This window comes from Typopeltis vanoorti, chromosome 20 (genome assembly GCF_054136105.1).
Source record: "Typopeltis vanoorti isolate ZY-2024b chromosome 20, IOZ_Tvanoo_1.0, whole genome shotgun sequence".
NCBI classification, from domain to species: Eukaryota; Metazoa; Arthropoda; class Arachnida; order Uropygi; family Thelyphonidae; genus Typopeltis; species Typopeltis vanoorti.
The window spans coordinates 23,547,808-23,563,651 of NC_143568.1; the positions used below are offsets into that span (position 1 = coordinate 23,547,808).

The window sequence follows — 15,844 nt, forward strand, 5'->3', positions numbered from 1 at the left end:
GAGATAAAGAAAAGAAAGAAAAAAGGGTGCAAAGAGAGAGTAATAAAAATGATATCAGGATTATGAAATGTAGATGCCGAGGGTAGATTGAGATTGTAGAGACTGCTGACACTGGTAGACAGCAGAAAGAGGAATGATATGATAGAACTCTATAAACTTCTGAAATAATGTTACAAGTTTATCAACTGATGAAATTTTTCATTATATGCAAGGTGGGAAGAGGGGCATCCATGAAAGTTAGTTTGTGTGTGTGGTTAAGAAAAGGGTGAGAGCTAGATTTTTCTCTCATAGAGCAGTGTACAGTGGAACAGTTTACTTGCTGAAGTGGTTAATGCATCTAGCATGAATATGTAATGATATAATGATAATACACAATGTATATTATTTTTTGCGCCTTCTTGATTCAAAGTTTCACTTCCCAGTCTGAAAACCATTGCTTGATATCATTATTGAAACCTGTATCCATATCACATGTTTGAGCTCATTTGTCCCAATATCTTTGAAATCAGCATATATGATTGAGTAACTTGACATCTACACATCTATTTCTCAGAAAGAGGGGAAAATGTTTAAAATAACTGATTGTTAGGATAGATAGTTTAATGTTTGGACAATAAGTGAAACTGCAAATAATGAACATTGGTAACACTAATTTTCAGAATTTTCAAACACCGAGTAAGACTTTGGCAGTCAGATAATAAATAGTAACACAGATACGGTTTACCCTCACTACAGTACACTGCATAAAGACTCAAGAATAGGCTTATTATAGTGAATAGTTATCTATATTGAATTTAACTTGGAATTCTTATTTCCTGTAGGACTTTCTTATAATTGTTATAGGACTTTGGCAAGAACTTGTCAGCACTGTTATAATGAATGAATTTTATACCAGTGTTTGCTAAAAGTCACTGTTGCATATAGCAGACACCAGAATGATTACTTATTTTTGGATGCAAGGTAAGTTTCGAAGGGTCAGATGTCAAGGAGGTGATAAAAGAGAGAGTGTGTGTGATACATGAAACAGTAAATAGTTTTATGGTATTTTATCCTAGCCTAATAAACAGAAGAGGAGGAGGAAAAAACCTTACCTGACAGCAATTTCTTCCAACTCTTGATGAGATTCTTAGCCAGTGTTATTACTTCCTCATCATTGCTAGACTTTCTCAAAGAATTTACTGTCATTCCTATCCTGGTTTTCTGTGATTAAAAAAAAAAAGAGAAAAAGAAAGAAATAAAGTTTAAATTATCAAAATAAATTTTCATTTAGTCTTGAGATTTTAGCACACAATGGTTAAACCTAAAATTTTCTTAAATAATAATAAATAATTATTATCTAAACTAGAATGCATTCACATATATTAAGGTATTACAGGTTTTCAAATACCTTTTATATAAATAAAATAGATCTGCTAACATGTTATCTTCTCCAAAGTAGGCAGGCAAGGCCGTTCAGTCCTAACTTTATGAAGACTATTGGGCAACTAGCTTCTGCCCTAAGCCATCCACAGAATAGTTCACCCAAGACTATAGTGATTTTAATTAGCATCTGGGGAGGAGTGTATTACAGACAACTGCTATCTTGTGGTGTCTAACACTATATTATTGTCTGAAATATTGAGTTTTACAGGTGATTTTACTATGACAAATGTTGATCACTGTGTAAAATTAAAAGAAAAGAAGGCAGGAATGTGTTAAATGCTTTAGAGAAAGCAGAGTTGTTCAGTGATCACTTTAATAAGATACACATCCTAGGCAGAGACCCATTAACTACCTGGATATTGAAGTGAAATTAAGCTGGTGTACAACTTGGTAAGTATTAAAGCTAATGTACAAGTTGAATTTGATTGCAGAAATGGGACTAAACAGGATATCAGCAAGGATGTTGAAAGAATGTGCAACAGAATGAGCAGTGCCTCTGACTTTGTTCAGTTTGAATCAAAACATAAGGTCAGTTCTGAATAAGTGAAGGAAACCAAGACAATTTCATTATACGAGGACGGCACTAGGAAAGAAGCAACCAATTACAGATCGATTATAGTTATAAAATCCACATGTAATGCAGTAAAAATTATTTACTGTACAAATATTTCATCTTACATATCATAAGATATCAGTGTGAGTCATTGTTTGTGATTATTTGAACAACAGAAACAGTACATCACATGCATTACTTTATAATGCCTCTATACATGCACAAATATGCACAGATGCATATTTGTTAGGTTAAAACCAGTGTGGGCTGAAAATATTAATTAATAATTTCCCAAACTTTAGGGATGGTTTATTTATTCATATGGGGATCCCTCGTTCCTCCACTGTCCCTTAGGATTGATTGAGACCTCCTAATGAAGGATTAAGTATGTATTTTACGACTGTAGATCCATGTGTTCAAGGGCCAGTCTTGAATTTCCAGGGTGAAAAAATCCTCTACCTCCGTATGAGACAAGACTAACTCATCTTTAGTTGAAAGAGACCAGATAAAGGTTCCTCACGTCATAGACGGGAATCGAACCCAGGTCTTTCAGACCAAAGGGTCTGAAAGACCTGGGTTCGATTCCCGATGGAGGCTCTTTTAGGGATGGTAAGACAGTCATTCCAATTAAAGTTCAGTCAATGAAGAGGGTTTCAGCACTTTCTTAATAAGCATTCATATTTAAACAGAGATCTATGAAATAGATTGGTCACAATGGATTATATAGTGTATATACAATATTATATATTATATTATATAGTGTTCTCAACTCCATATACAAATGTATTGTACAAATATTTCATCCTATGTATTGTATGAATCATTGGCATCAGAAGGAACAACAGAAACAATGCTGAAAAAGTAAAAAACAACTAAGACGATTTCAAAAAAGGATGCTAAGACAGAAGCAACCAATTACAGACAGATCATAATTATAAAATCACACAATGCAGTAAAACTTCTATATTGCACAAACATTTCATCTTACAATGTACAGGATGAAATATTTGTACAATAAAAATTTTTTACTGGTATATGTATGATTTTATAATTATGGAGACTCCATAATTATAATTCATTTTAAAAATTTTGGACTTTACAACCGTGTTATAAGTAGCTATTTTAATTTTCCCGACATTTCGACCTTCATATTAAGGTAATCATCTGGAGTATAACACAAATATACAAGGTCAAGCTGAGTTACATTTCACACAGTACGCTAAAGAGACAATGATTTGATCAACGGTTATTCTATCAGCATGACCTCTAGCAAAAATATTATATATATATTAAAAAAAATTAAATAAAAAAATACAAATAACACCAAAAAATTAATTAGAAACTACACAAAGCTATATTCTGTTTAAGATAACATCAGAGAAACATTCTTTCATATAGATAGTTTTCTTACAGTAACAATGATGTCCTAATTTAACATGACAATTGTTATATCAGAGTTAAGATTCTGGATTATCTACAGTGCTGTTTATAGTTAACTCTTAGGGAGAAAGGTTACTTGGGGTGAATATGTGCCTTCCATATGCTTGGGATGTTTAGACCATCATTATTGTTAAAATTTGGGTGGTTGATAAGAATCTCACAGGCTTCCATAAATTTATGTTCATACATAAATTTAAACACCATTTTATGGTGTGATTTAACAGCTGGTGCTTTTCCAGTCAATTCTATGTAAAATGTTCAGGGGTATAATCAGAAAGGCCAGCTTCACTATAGTTATTATATTTAATGTGTCGTTTATGTTCCTTTTGTCAGATAAGAATTGTGCGTCCTCTTTCCCCTATATATGGTAGATAACAGGTGCAATAAATACGGCACACTCCAGAGTGGATCTTTGGATGAGTTGAGTAAGCTTTTTAATTTTGCAGGAGGTTTAAAGGTGGATTCAAGGTTATATTTCTGTAGTATTCTGTTTATTTTATTTGATGTCTCTTTAATGTATGGAATGGTTATAGTTTTATTGTAGTCTAGTTTATCTGTATTTTTTAAGTGAGATCTTGTAGAGAATTTTTTGTTGATAGTGTTTTCGCTGTAACTATTTTTTAGGAAAGTATTACTGATAACTTCAAATTCATCTTTAAGCGCTTGTTCATTGGAGCATATCTTCAAAGCCCTGTTTTTTAGAGTATTAATGACACCTAGTTTTTGTGTTGGGTGGTGGTAGGAGTTTATGTGTATATATATTGGCCAGTGCATGTCAGTTTCTGGTAAACAGAGAAGGAAGGACTGCCAGAAGGAAGACATATGACAAGTGTCTCTAGAAATGGAAGTGTGTTCTGCTTTTCAATCTCAATTGTGAACTGTATGCGTTTCTGTTGTTTGCTAAGAAAGCGTCTAATGACACTTTGCTGAGGAAAGTGTCTAATGCCTGTTGGCCATGTGGCAGATAGCGAAAACATCGTCAACGTATCTAAGACAGACTTTGGGTTTTAAAGCAGAGGAATCTAGAGCACATTGCTCAAAATATTCCATATAAAAGTTAGCAATGGGGGGGGGGGGGGGATAATTTCAAGCCCATGGCTGTGCCTTCTTTTTGTAAGTAGAAAGCATTTTGCTACACAAAATAACCAGAACGTAATACATGCGTAAAGAGCGCTGTGATATCTGGAGGGAATTTGTCTTGTAAAAGAAGGATTGTGTCATTGATTGCGACATTCGTAAAGAGGGCAGAACCACCAAAACTGACTCATAAATCATCTTTTTCTAATTTAATGTCTTTGATTATGTTTATAAAGTGTTGTTTCTGATATAGGAGGGGGAGTGACCTACCAACTACTTGAGTGTTAATGCTAATTTCTTGGCTAGGTGATAATTCGGGATGTGTACACCTTCAACTATTGGCCAGAGTGGTGTGCTTTGTTTGTGTATCTTTGGTAGACAGTAAATTCTCAGAGAACGAGCATAGTGCAGAAGTAATTTTTTGACTGTATCTTCGGACTGTGTAGTAACTGCTTTAAGTAGCTTTTCTGTTTTCTTTTTTATTCTATTGGTTGAGTCAAAGTTAACAAGTTGATATGTACTGTTGTCCGAGACTAGCAGATTCGTTTTTTCTAAATAAGTGGTTCGATTTAGAATAATGGTGACACTGCCTTTATCGGCTCTAGTTATTAAGATGTCCAGTTTGATTTTAGTGATTTCACCACTAAATTTGTGTTTTGTTAAGTTGCTTGTTAATGTTTTCTTATAATTTACATTTAAAATGTTGACGGTTTCTAAACGTATTTTATCCTATGATAGTTGGGATGAATATTAAGCCTCTTTCAATATTACAAATAAAATCCAGTTTGTTAATCGATCTGGGTGCTATGGCAAAATACCTTTGCTATACCTTTGCTGAGCAGCGAGAGTTCATCTTTGTTTAAGGCGTGGGTGGATAGATTGACTACTTTATTGTTACCTGAAGGGAATTGGTGGCTCCTGTTGTTTCTTGCTTCTGGTTGGTTGTTAACATTCACTGTGGAGAAATTCAAATATGTCCATTGGTTTTGTCGATCTTTTAGTCTATGAAATTTGGATATGAGGTTTTCTTTCTTTGTTCGATAATCTTCTCGAGGATAACCGAAATATCTGCATTCAAGTAACTTGAAAGTTCAGATTTTAAATTTTGTAATTGGTTTGGAGTAAAGGCCAAGTTTTTCCTAGTAGCCTGGATCTGTTCTCTGAGTAATGCTTTTTCCATGCTGTGGTATATTCGTTGCACCTTTGTTGAGGTAAATGGTATATTCGTTGCACCTTTGTTGAGGTAAATTTTCTTTAAGTTTGATGCAATTCGGAATGATATTGTTATCTCTACAGCGTTAAAAATGCCAGTTGATTGATCAAACCAGAAACATGAATCTTCAACTTACCCTTTTGGTTTCATCGCTTGTGGTTCGAATCTACATGAATTATAAGAATTCTTTCTATTAGTGTTACATGGTGATCAGCATTCATTTTAAAAATTATAGACTTTACAGCAGTGTTATAAGTAACTATTTTAATTTCCCGATGTTTTGACCTTCATATTAAGGACAACAGTATATACCAACTTGTTAACTACGACCCAACCAATAGAATAATAAAAACAGAAAAGCTACTTATATCAGTTACTACATTGGCCGAAGATACAGTCAAAAAACTACTTCAGCACTATGCTCGTTCTCCGAGAATTTAAGGTCTACCAAAGATACACAAACAAAACACACCACTCTGGCCGATATTCGAAAGTATAGACAGCCCGAATTATCACCTAGCCAAGAAATTAGCGTCACCACTCAAGGAGTTGAAAGGTCATTCCACCTCCTATATCAGAAACATAATCAAAGACATTAAATTAGAAAAAGATGATTTATTAATCAGTTTGATGTCTCTGCCCTCTTTACGAATGTCCCAATCAATGACACAATCCTTCTTTTACAGGACAAATTCCCTCCAGAAAGTATAGACAGCCCGAATTATCACCTAGCCAAGAAATTAGCGTCACCGCTCAAGGAGTTGGAAGGTCATTCCCCCTTCTATATCAGAAACTCACAACACTTTATAAACATAATCAAAGACATTAAATTAGAAAAAGATGATTTATTAATCAGTTTTGATGTCTCTGCCCTCTTTACGAATGTCGCATTCAATGACACAGTCCTTCTTTTACAGGACAAATTCCCTCCAGATATCACAGCGCTCTTTATGCATGTATTACGTTCTGGTTATTTTGTGTGGCAAAATGCTTTCTACTTATAAAAAGAAGGCACAGCCATGAGCTTGCCATTATCCCCACTCCCCATTGCTAACTTTTATATGGAATATTAATTTTATATGGAACTTAGATACCATTATTCCCCCACCATTGCTAACTTTTATATGGAATATTAATTTTATATGAAACTTAGATACCATTATCCCCCCCCCATTGCTAACTTTTATATGGAATATTAATTTTATATGGAACTTAGATACCTTCTGGTTATTTTGTGTGGAAAAATGCTTTCTACTTACAAAAAGAAGGCACAGTCATGGGCTTGCCATTATCCCCCCCCCATTGCTAACTTTTATATGGAATATTTTGAGCAACGTGCTCTAGATTCCTCTGCTTTAAAACCAGTCTGTCTTAGATACCTTGACAATGTTTTCGCTATCTGGCCACATGGCCGACAGACATAAGACACTTTCTTAAGAAAACAACAGAAACGCATACAGTTCACAATTGAGATTGAAAAGCAGAACACGCTTCCATTTCTAGATACACTTGTCATATGTCTTCCTTCTGGCAGTCCTTCCTTCTCTGTTTACCAGAAACCGACACGTACTGGCCAATATATACACATAAACTCCTACCACCATCCAACACAAAAACTAGGTGTCATTAATACTCTAAAAAACAGGGCTTTGAAGATATGCTCCAATGAACAAGCGCTTAAAGATGAATTTGAAGTTATCAGTAATATTTTCCTAAAAAATAGTTACAGTCAAAACACTATCAACAAAATTCTCTACAAGACCTCACTAAAAAACAAAGATAAACTACTAGACTACAATAAAACTATTACCATTCCATACAATCATCAGATAAAATAAACAGAATACTACAGAAATACAACCTTAAAGCCACCTTTAAACCTCCTGAAAAATTAAAAAGCTTACTCAACTCATCCAAAGACCCACTCCCTCTGCTGACCCACCCTGGAGTATGCCATATTTACTGCACCTGTTATCTACCATATATAGGGGAAAGCAGATGCACAATTCTTATCAGACAAAAGGAACATAAACGACACATTAAATATAATAACTATGGTGAAGCTGGCCTTTCTGATCACACCCTGACCATTTTACATAGAATTGACTGGAAAAGCACCAGCTGTTTACATCACACCAAAACATGGTATGAACATAAATTTAAGGAAGCCTATGAGATTCTTATCAACCACCCTAATCTTAACAATAATGATGGTCTGAAAATCTCAAGCATATGGAAGGCACATATTTTACCTAAGGAACCTTTCTCCCTAAGAGTTAACTATAAACAGCACTGTAGATAATACAGAATCTTAACTCTAATATAACAATTGTCATGTTAAATTAGCACATCATTGTTACTGTAAGGAAAACTATCTATATGAAAGAATGTTTCTCTGATGTTATCTTAAACAGAATATAGCTATATAGCTTTGATGTAGTTTCTAATTAACTTTTTAATTTTATTTGTTATTTTTATTTAATATTTTATATATATATATATATATATATATATATATATATATATATATATATATATATATATATATTATATTTTCACTAGAGGTCATGCCAGTAGAATAACAGTTGATCAAATTATCGTCTCTTTAGCATACTGTGTAAAATGTAACTCAACTTGTCCTTGTATATTTGTGTATACTACAGATGATTACCTTAATATGAAGGTCGAAATGTCAGGAAATTAAAATAGTTACATATAACATGGTTGTTGTGAAGTCCATAATTTCTAAAATGAATGCTGATCACAGTGTAACACTAAAAGAAAGGATCCATAATTATAGATTATTAAATAATTAAAATTATAGTTTTAAGGTCTCACCATACAACTGATCTATATCTCTGGTGTGGTCATAAATGTGTCAGAGACTAATTAGGAACCACATCCAAGTGATGGGTAGATAGCATGTTAATCCTCTACAGAAGACAGCATGGCTTTGTTAAATATAGGTTTCGCTCATATTTTACACTTTAAATTTTGACTTTAAATGCTAAGAGAATGAGGGTGACCAGTGGGGAATCACAGGGTTCTGTACTTGGGCCACTGTTGTTTAACTTGTATGTTAATAATACCAGGACTGGTCTGACAGTAGCATACAATTATTTGTCAATGAACAGAGAGTTGCAAAAGATGATAAAGGACACCTCTGCTTAAGGATCCTTGCATGTTGATCTAAAGAAATTGGTTCTATGGAAAATGACAATAAATATCAGTTCATAACTGGTAATTAATTTACGGAATTAACAACGCATGTAAAGTAAATTAATTAAAGATAACTTTAATGAATCACTTCTATATTTCGACAATGTCACATTGTCATCTTCAGGAACATAAAGATATGGTATGTGCACTAAAGGGACTAACAAAGCAAATGAGGTAGAAATTAAGACACTAATTTTGTTCCTAAAGTCCTAATGGTGCCCTCTTGCGGGCTAATTTGGTAGTCTTGGCCGTTGGGCTGAAGTTCTCATAATGAGAGTCTCCCAAATTTGGGATATCAGTTCAATCTTACTAAATCCAAAGTTGTGCATTTTGGATGGAGGACATTGCAGGCAGGGTACTATATATTAATGGTAATTTGCTACAAAGTCAATGAAGCTAGAATTTAAGTGGGAGAGGTATTATTGTAGAGTTACAGTTTAGGTGACACATTGCTAAGGTGGTTAAGACATCACACTGCATAACTGCAATGTTGAAAAAAGACACTAAACTGTAGGAGTATAGAAGTCATTCTTCCACTGCACAAGGCTTTCATATAGCCATAATCTAGACTACTATACTCAGATATGGTCACCTGGATTCAGAGGATCAGAAGACATTTAAAAATGATCCAGTAGCAGGTAATCAAGATAATACTGAATCCAACAGTATTGTGCATATAAGAATAGACTAAGAGAATATGGTTTTCAAAGTATGAGTAATAGATGGAAGAGATATGCTAGAAACACCGAAGTTGGTAAAGATGGTTGCTTGTGGTTTACTGCTGCAAGGACAGCAAAGGTCATATTGCACCATTCCAAAGATTGCAGCAATAAACAAGGCTATAAAAAATAATGAATAGCTAAATTAATAAATAATATGTACAAGATAATATGTATAATATTTACAAAATCATTAGTAACAGAATACAAAACAGTCTAGATTTTTGCCAACCTCCAGAACAAGCAGGGATTCAGAAAACATTACAGCACCATTGATCATATATATGTACAGATAATTGAAAAGACAAATGAATACCAAAAACGCTTAGGTCTAGCATTTACTGATTTTGAAAGGGCATTTGTTTCAATCACATTACCTATTGCTTAATGTAAGTCATTAAAAATCAAAGAATTGAAAAAATTTACATTGATATACTTAGACATATGTATAAAAATTCAAGTGCATCAAAATTAGGAACAGATATGAAATTTCCTATAAAAAAAGGGAGTTAGATAAGGAGATGCCATTTCACCTAAATGATTTACAGCAGCCCTAGAAGAAATTTTTAAAAACCTGGAATGAAAAAATAAAGGAATTATGGTAAATGAGAAAGAACTAAATTTCCTATGATTCACTGATGACACTGTTCTTTTAGAAAACTCTGCAGAAGAACTTCAACAAATGATCACTACATTGAATGCATAAAGTAAAAAGAAAGGATTAAATATAAACAATAACAAAACAAAAATAATGTATAATAAATACATTATTAAAAATGCCTGTACAAATGGAACACCAGGAAATTGATACAGTAGCCTTCTATGTTTACCTAAGACAAAAGATCACAGCAGAGGGTGACAGTAAAGAAGAAATTATACGTAGAATTCAACTTGGTCGGACGGTCTTTGGAAAACACCGTGAAGCATTCAAAGGAAGTATCCCAATCTACTTTAAAAGAAAAATATTCGACAGTTGTATACTTCTGGTCATGACACATGGAAGTGAAACATGGACTTTTACTATAAAAAATTGACCAACAAGTTGAGTATTATCCAGAGGAAAATGAAAGATCATTACTCAGTATTACAGTTCTAGATAGAAAGTGCAGTAGCAACTTTCTCACCCTAGTCTGAGCTGTGATCCAGCTCAGACTAGGGTGAGAGACATTATAACAGCAATTGAAAGACCCAAATGGCAATGGGCAGGTCATACTGCAAGAAGTAACACTCAAAACTGGACAAAACTGATATCAGAATAGTATCCTAGGGATGGAAAGAGAGTTACAGGAAGTCCAAAGAGATAATGGGAGGATGAGATTAGAGAGATGGCAAGAACTTAGTGGCATAGAAAAGCTCAAGATATGAATGAATGACTTTTTGGGAGGCCTTTGTCCAGCAGTGAGCAGAAAATAACTGATGATGAACAAGAAAACAAATTTTAAAAAACTGAGCAAAGTCATATCTATACATAATTGCATTTATGATGATCAAATCTTTTCATGTCACTTAATTCTCTGTTAAAAAAGTAAAAAAACTTCATGCAATATGTATGAGTCTGATAAGATCTGCCTAAGTGCATATGTCTCAGCCAAATTAATAAAAACTGCATTTCTATCTTGAGTGAAGAACTCCCCAGAACATGGTATATGTTGAAACAAGTGTTACATTGTTCATACGTATGAAGGATTGACAGCAGTCAATAGATAAGAATGTATAAGATAATGGTGATTTAGCTGGAGTCTAACAAGTACAACTTCCTTTTTTCCATACATAGCCTAGACTGATAATGCATTATTTAGAATCTCAGGCAATTTATTTTTCAGTGCTTCTTGCCAGATGAGTACTAATGACAATTACCTTTGTTCTTATTAACTGCCTGTAGGCTGTATAGGAACTGACAAACAGCAGAGGAAAAAATATGATCTGATCCAGCAGCAGCACATGTAGTCTCATTTCACTTGAATCCAATATGGCTGAGAAACCCAGCAATACTGAACATCAAAATGAAGGGTATAAATTACACATTTTTGGTAGCAGTTTTCTTTTGTGTGTATAAAGGCAAGCAGAATGGCATACAGCTTAGCTATAAGGTTACTGCATTCAAGTGGAGCAACAGCACAACCAGCAGAGGTCTCGGATCTCAAACAATCAGCATAGGACAGGTAAAAAATCAGAGGGCTCTGCTCTGTGAGCATTAAACAGCTGCAGGTAGACTGATGGAGTATGACTTCCTTAGCTGGCACAGTGGGACATTGCAAAATGTAGGATACATAGTATTTTACATTGCAAAATGTAGAATACTATAGTGTTCAATGCAGATAATGTTATCAACATTCGTGCCAATAGCTTGCATAATCTTTTACATCGAGCCTCCCAGCGTAGGGAAAAATATTTATTCACATAGGGTGTTTGGAAAGAGACTATTTTTAGAGCATAGTTAAGAAACATGTTTCTATTAGGGTGAATAAGTAGGCTGATTTGCTACAACAAAAAGAATGAACGGAAAATGTTCACCAATAGCCATTCATATAACCTGATGATAGACAGATACCACAATCACAGTGTACTCACCCTTGCAGAATCATACATGCCGTGACCCCCAAATCAAGCTTTGATCAAACAAGTACGTGACAAAGCAAACCATAGAAGATCAATCTGAACTCCATTCAGCAGAGGACAGAGTGCAAAGGATATTCAATACTTTTTTGAACTTTTTTTCATAGTTGACAAACATGTGCAGGGAATGTAAGTTTCTCGTTTCAAAAACAAGTCCTAAGAATTTAGCTTCTGTTGTCAGTGGGATAATAGTCTGTCCCCATCCTTAACTTTTAGTGAAGAATGCATTTTGGCAGAGGTGTATACACAAGTAGTTTTTTCTGCTGAAAATCTGAAACAATTACTAAGTTTTCCTTATGCAGTCAAAGATGGGTTTAACGTAATGTCTGCTTTAGGGGTTTTGGGGAGACCATATAATCTGGGTGACTATGATTTGTTTTGACTTCTTTTTTTTGCTTCTTTATGGATTTTTTCCTTACAACAGACCTTACAACAGATATCCACTTAATATTCCTTCATAGATAGCTAACCATATTTGTTTTAAAGTGACAAATTCTCTACAAGTCTAAATCATCATCATCATCATCAAATTCCTGATGTTATGATAGTACTACATGAAAAGTTACACCATTACTAACTTCAGATCAATAATTTTCTCTCAAATGAATCTGTAATCTGCCAAGATAATGTTGGAGTCTGTCAAGACTCCAACATTATCAGATCTTATATTTCTGTCTTCTAAAGCAGTTTTTCAACTGTATTAATCCACCTACATCTTGGTCTTTCTATGAGTCTTTTCGTGTCAACCTGGCAAAGAACACTTGTATTGCTAATCTTTCCTCTCCCATTCTGTTTAAGTGACTATACATAGCATCTGAGATTTGTTGTGCTAACACATTCTTGAATGCTAACAACGGCAAGTTTTTTCCTATCGTCATTTTTAATATGATACTGCCAATGTTGTCATTTTTTTTCCTTTCTTTTTTATACTGATCCCATACATGGGAGGTCAAGAGACCTATAAGCACATCAGTGCCATGTGTGGAGTGCACATGAGGACTAAGAAGTGTACTGATGTTTTTTTGAATACTTCATGAGGAAGGCTGTTCCAGAGGACAGAGGTGGGATGGAATGGAAGAGGAGAAGCAGGTTTGGACCTGCAGTTGCACAATAAAGGGATGGTGGGTAGCAGCTGCTCTTGAATTAACAGGTGCAACTGAAAGTGAAGGAATAATAGTTGCAATTCACTACAGCAGCAACCATGGAACAGTACATCTGTGAAATAAAGGTTGAAGTGAATATGTAAAAGAGGGATCATTAATGAGCTTAATTGCTTGCCTCTGAAGAGTATCAAAGATTTTAAGGTAAATTTTTGGTGCACCACCCCAAACATGTGAGCAGTATTCTAAGCATGGGTGGATTTGGGATTTGTATATAGTTAGGAGTTGGTTGGGTGTAAAACAGAATTCTGAACAAAAGAGAATGGCTAGTTTCTTGGATGCTGAAGAGGCTATTTGTGTGACGTGTTTATGCCAGGAGAGACTGGAGGTAAACTTTATTCCAAGCAGAGAGAGAGAGAGAGATCTGATCTTGTCTGATGATTTGTGTGTATGGAGAGTAAAGTTAGGTGAATGTTTTTTTTATTATTATTTTTTTTTTTTTTATGACAAGCCCATATACAAGAGGTTGGTTGATCAACCTACAGTACATTAGTATTGTATTGGGAAAAGAGGAACTTGTTCACATTTGATTTGAAAGACTATATTGTATTCCTTGAGAAACACAAAAGGAGGAAGACTGCTTCACAATACAGCAGTTGCAGGGATGAAGGAAAAAAACTTGTTCTGTTTGGTTTCAGGGTGCACTGTGAAGGGATGTTAAGCAGCAGCAGCTGTACATGTTCCAACAAGCTTAATACTAAGTGGAGATATTCCTGATGTTATTTCAGATAAGCATTTCCCATAGAAATATTTGTAGAATGTACATATTGCAGAAACTATACATCTGTGATAGTTAGGGGAGCGAGTTGGTAAGATTTGGGTCATTAATAAGTCTAATTACTCTTCTCTGTATATTGAGTCAAGCATTTTGAGGGAGCTTTTAGGGGCCCCACCCCTTATGTGAGAGTAGTATTCAATAGCTGGGCAGATTTGTGATTTGTATAAAGTTAACAGCTGTTCAGGGCTGAAGTAACATCTTGACTGAAAGAGAAATTCTAGTTTTTTTTTGAAGCTGAGGATGTAATGTTTGTGATGTGTTTATGCCAGGAGAGGTTTGATGTCAGGATAATTCCAAGAAGAGAAATCTCAAATACTCCGGAAATTTGGGTATCGTCGAAAAGAATACTGGAAAAATTGGTTCTTTCTTTCTTATCAGAAATAAGATAAAACTGAGTTTTATTAGCACTGAAATTGATGAAGTTGTCTGAATCCCATTGGAGGATGGATCGAAGATTAGAATTGAGGGTGGCGGTGGTGGTTGATGTTCTGTAGGTTGAGGTGAGTTGTGTAGAGTAAGGTTTATCAAATGAAAGGGAGGAGTGCAATCTGCTGTCATCTGCAAAACTATGTACTGAAGTAGGTCATTGATATATAGCAAGAAGAGGATTGGTGAGTGGGCAAGAACCTTGTGGAACCCAGCATTAGTTGAATGGTGAGAAAATAAGGAACCATGTACCATCACACACAGTGTATTTCCAGACAGAAAGCTGGCAATCCAACTACAGAAGTCCTGAGACAGACCAAATGATGGTAGTTTGCTTAGTAAACCTTTGTACCAGATCCAGTCAAATGCTTTGGAGATGGGTGACATATGTGAGCAGATCTCCTGTTGATCGGCAGAGACGGAATCCATATTGTCAGTCATTTATTAGGTTGGGCATGGGTTGTATATAGGCCAGTTTCTAGGTTGTGGGAGCTGAGATCTCTTTTACGATAGAAAAGGCAAGACTGTTTTTGTGACATGGAACATGACAAAGTTGTCCTTGCGCCATTGAAGGATAATATGAAGTTCAATGTTTAAGGCACTAGTTGTTGACCCTGTGGCCTGAGATGTCAGAGTACCTCATGGTTTGTCAAATAAGAGGAGAGTACTATCATCTGAAAGCTGCAGATGGGATTAGTGGTGGATTGTGGGTAGGCCAATTATGAACAAGAGAACGAGATTAGGTAAAAGCTGTGGATGGGATTAGTGGTGATTGTGGATAGGCCAATTACGAACAAGAGAAAGAGAGTAGGTGAAAGGACAGAGCCTTGAGACATTCCAGCACTGATGGTGAAGCTCAAAGAGAAAGCTGGCTACCCAATTAAAGAGGATGGCAACTTGTTAAGCAGGCCATGATGACATACATAATCGAAGGCATGGAAATATGCCAACAGCACAAGTTTCTCCAAACCTCTCCATGGCATGTGTCCAGTGGTGGGGATGTAAACTATAAGATCAGCTGTGGTTCTTGAATGCCAGAATCCATACTGTGGTTTCTGATTAATTGGTGGGCCTCTAAGTAATGAAAGAATTAGCTATCTGATGACTTTCTCCATTATTCTGAAGAGGACTGGGATGTGACAACTGTTTGGTAGTTTGATGGTTGACTTTTATCACCCTTTTCAGGAATAGGATGGATATAAGATTGCTTCCATGCATTGG

At 35.1% G+C, this 15,844-nt stretch overlaps 1 protein-coding gene across 1 annotated transcript in view; it reads right to left on the reverse strand.

Annotated features, from left to right (window-relative positions):
* Nucleotides 1-15,844, reverse strand: part of TfIIS (RNA polymerase II elongation factor) — a 163,861-nt gene that overhangs the window by 95,171 nt on the left and 52,846 nt on the right. The window contains exon 3 of the mRNA XM_090410830.1: nt 1,092-1,200. Within this exon, the coding sequence (XP_090266956.1) occupies nt 1,092-1,200 (109 nt within the window). The remainder of the gene's footprint in view (nt 1-1,091; nt 1,201-15,844) is intronic.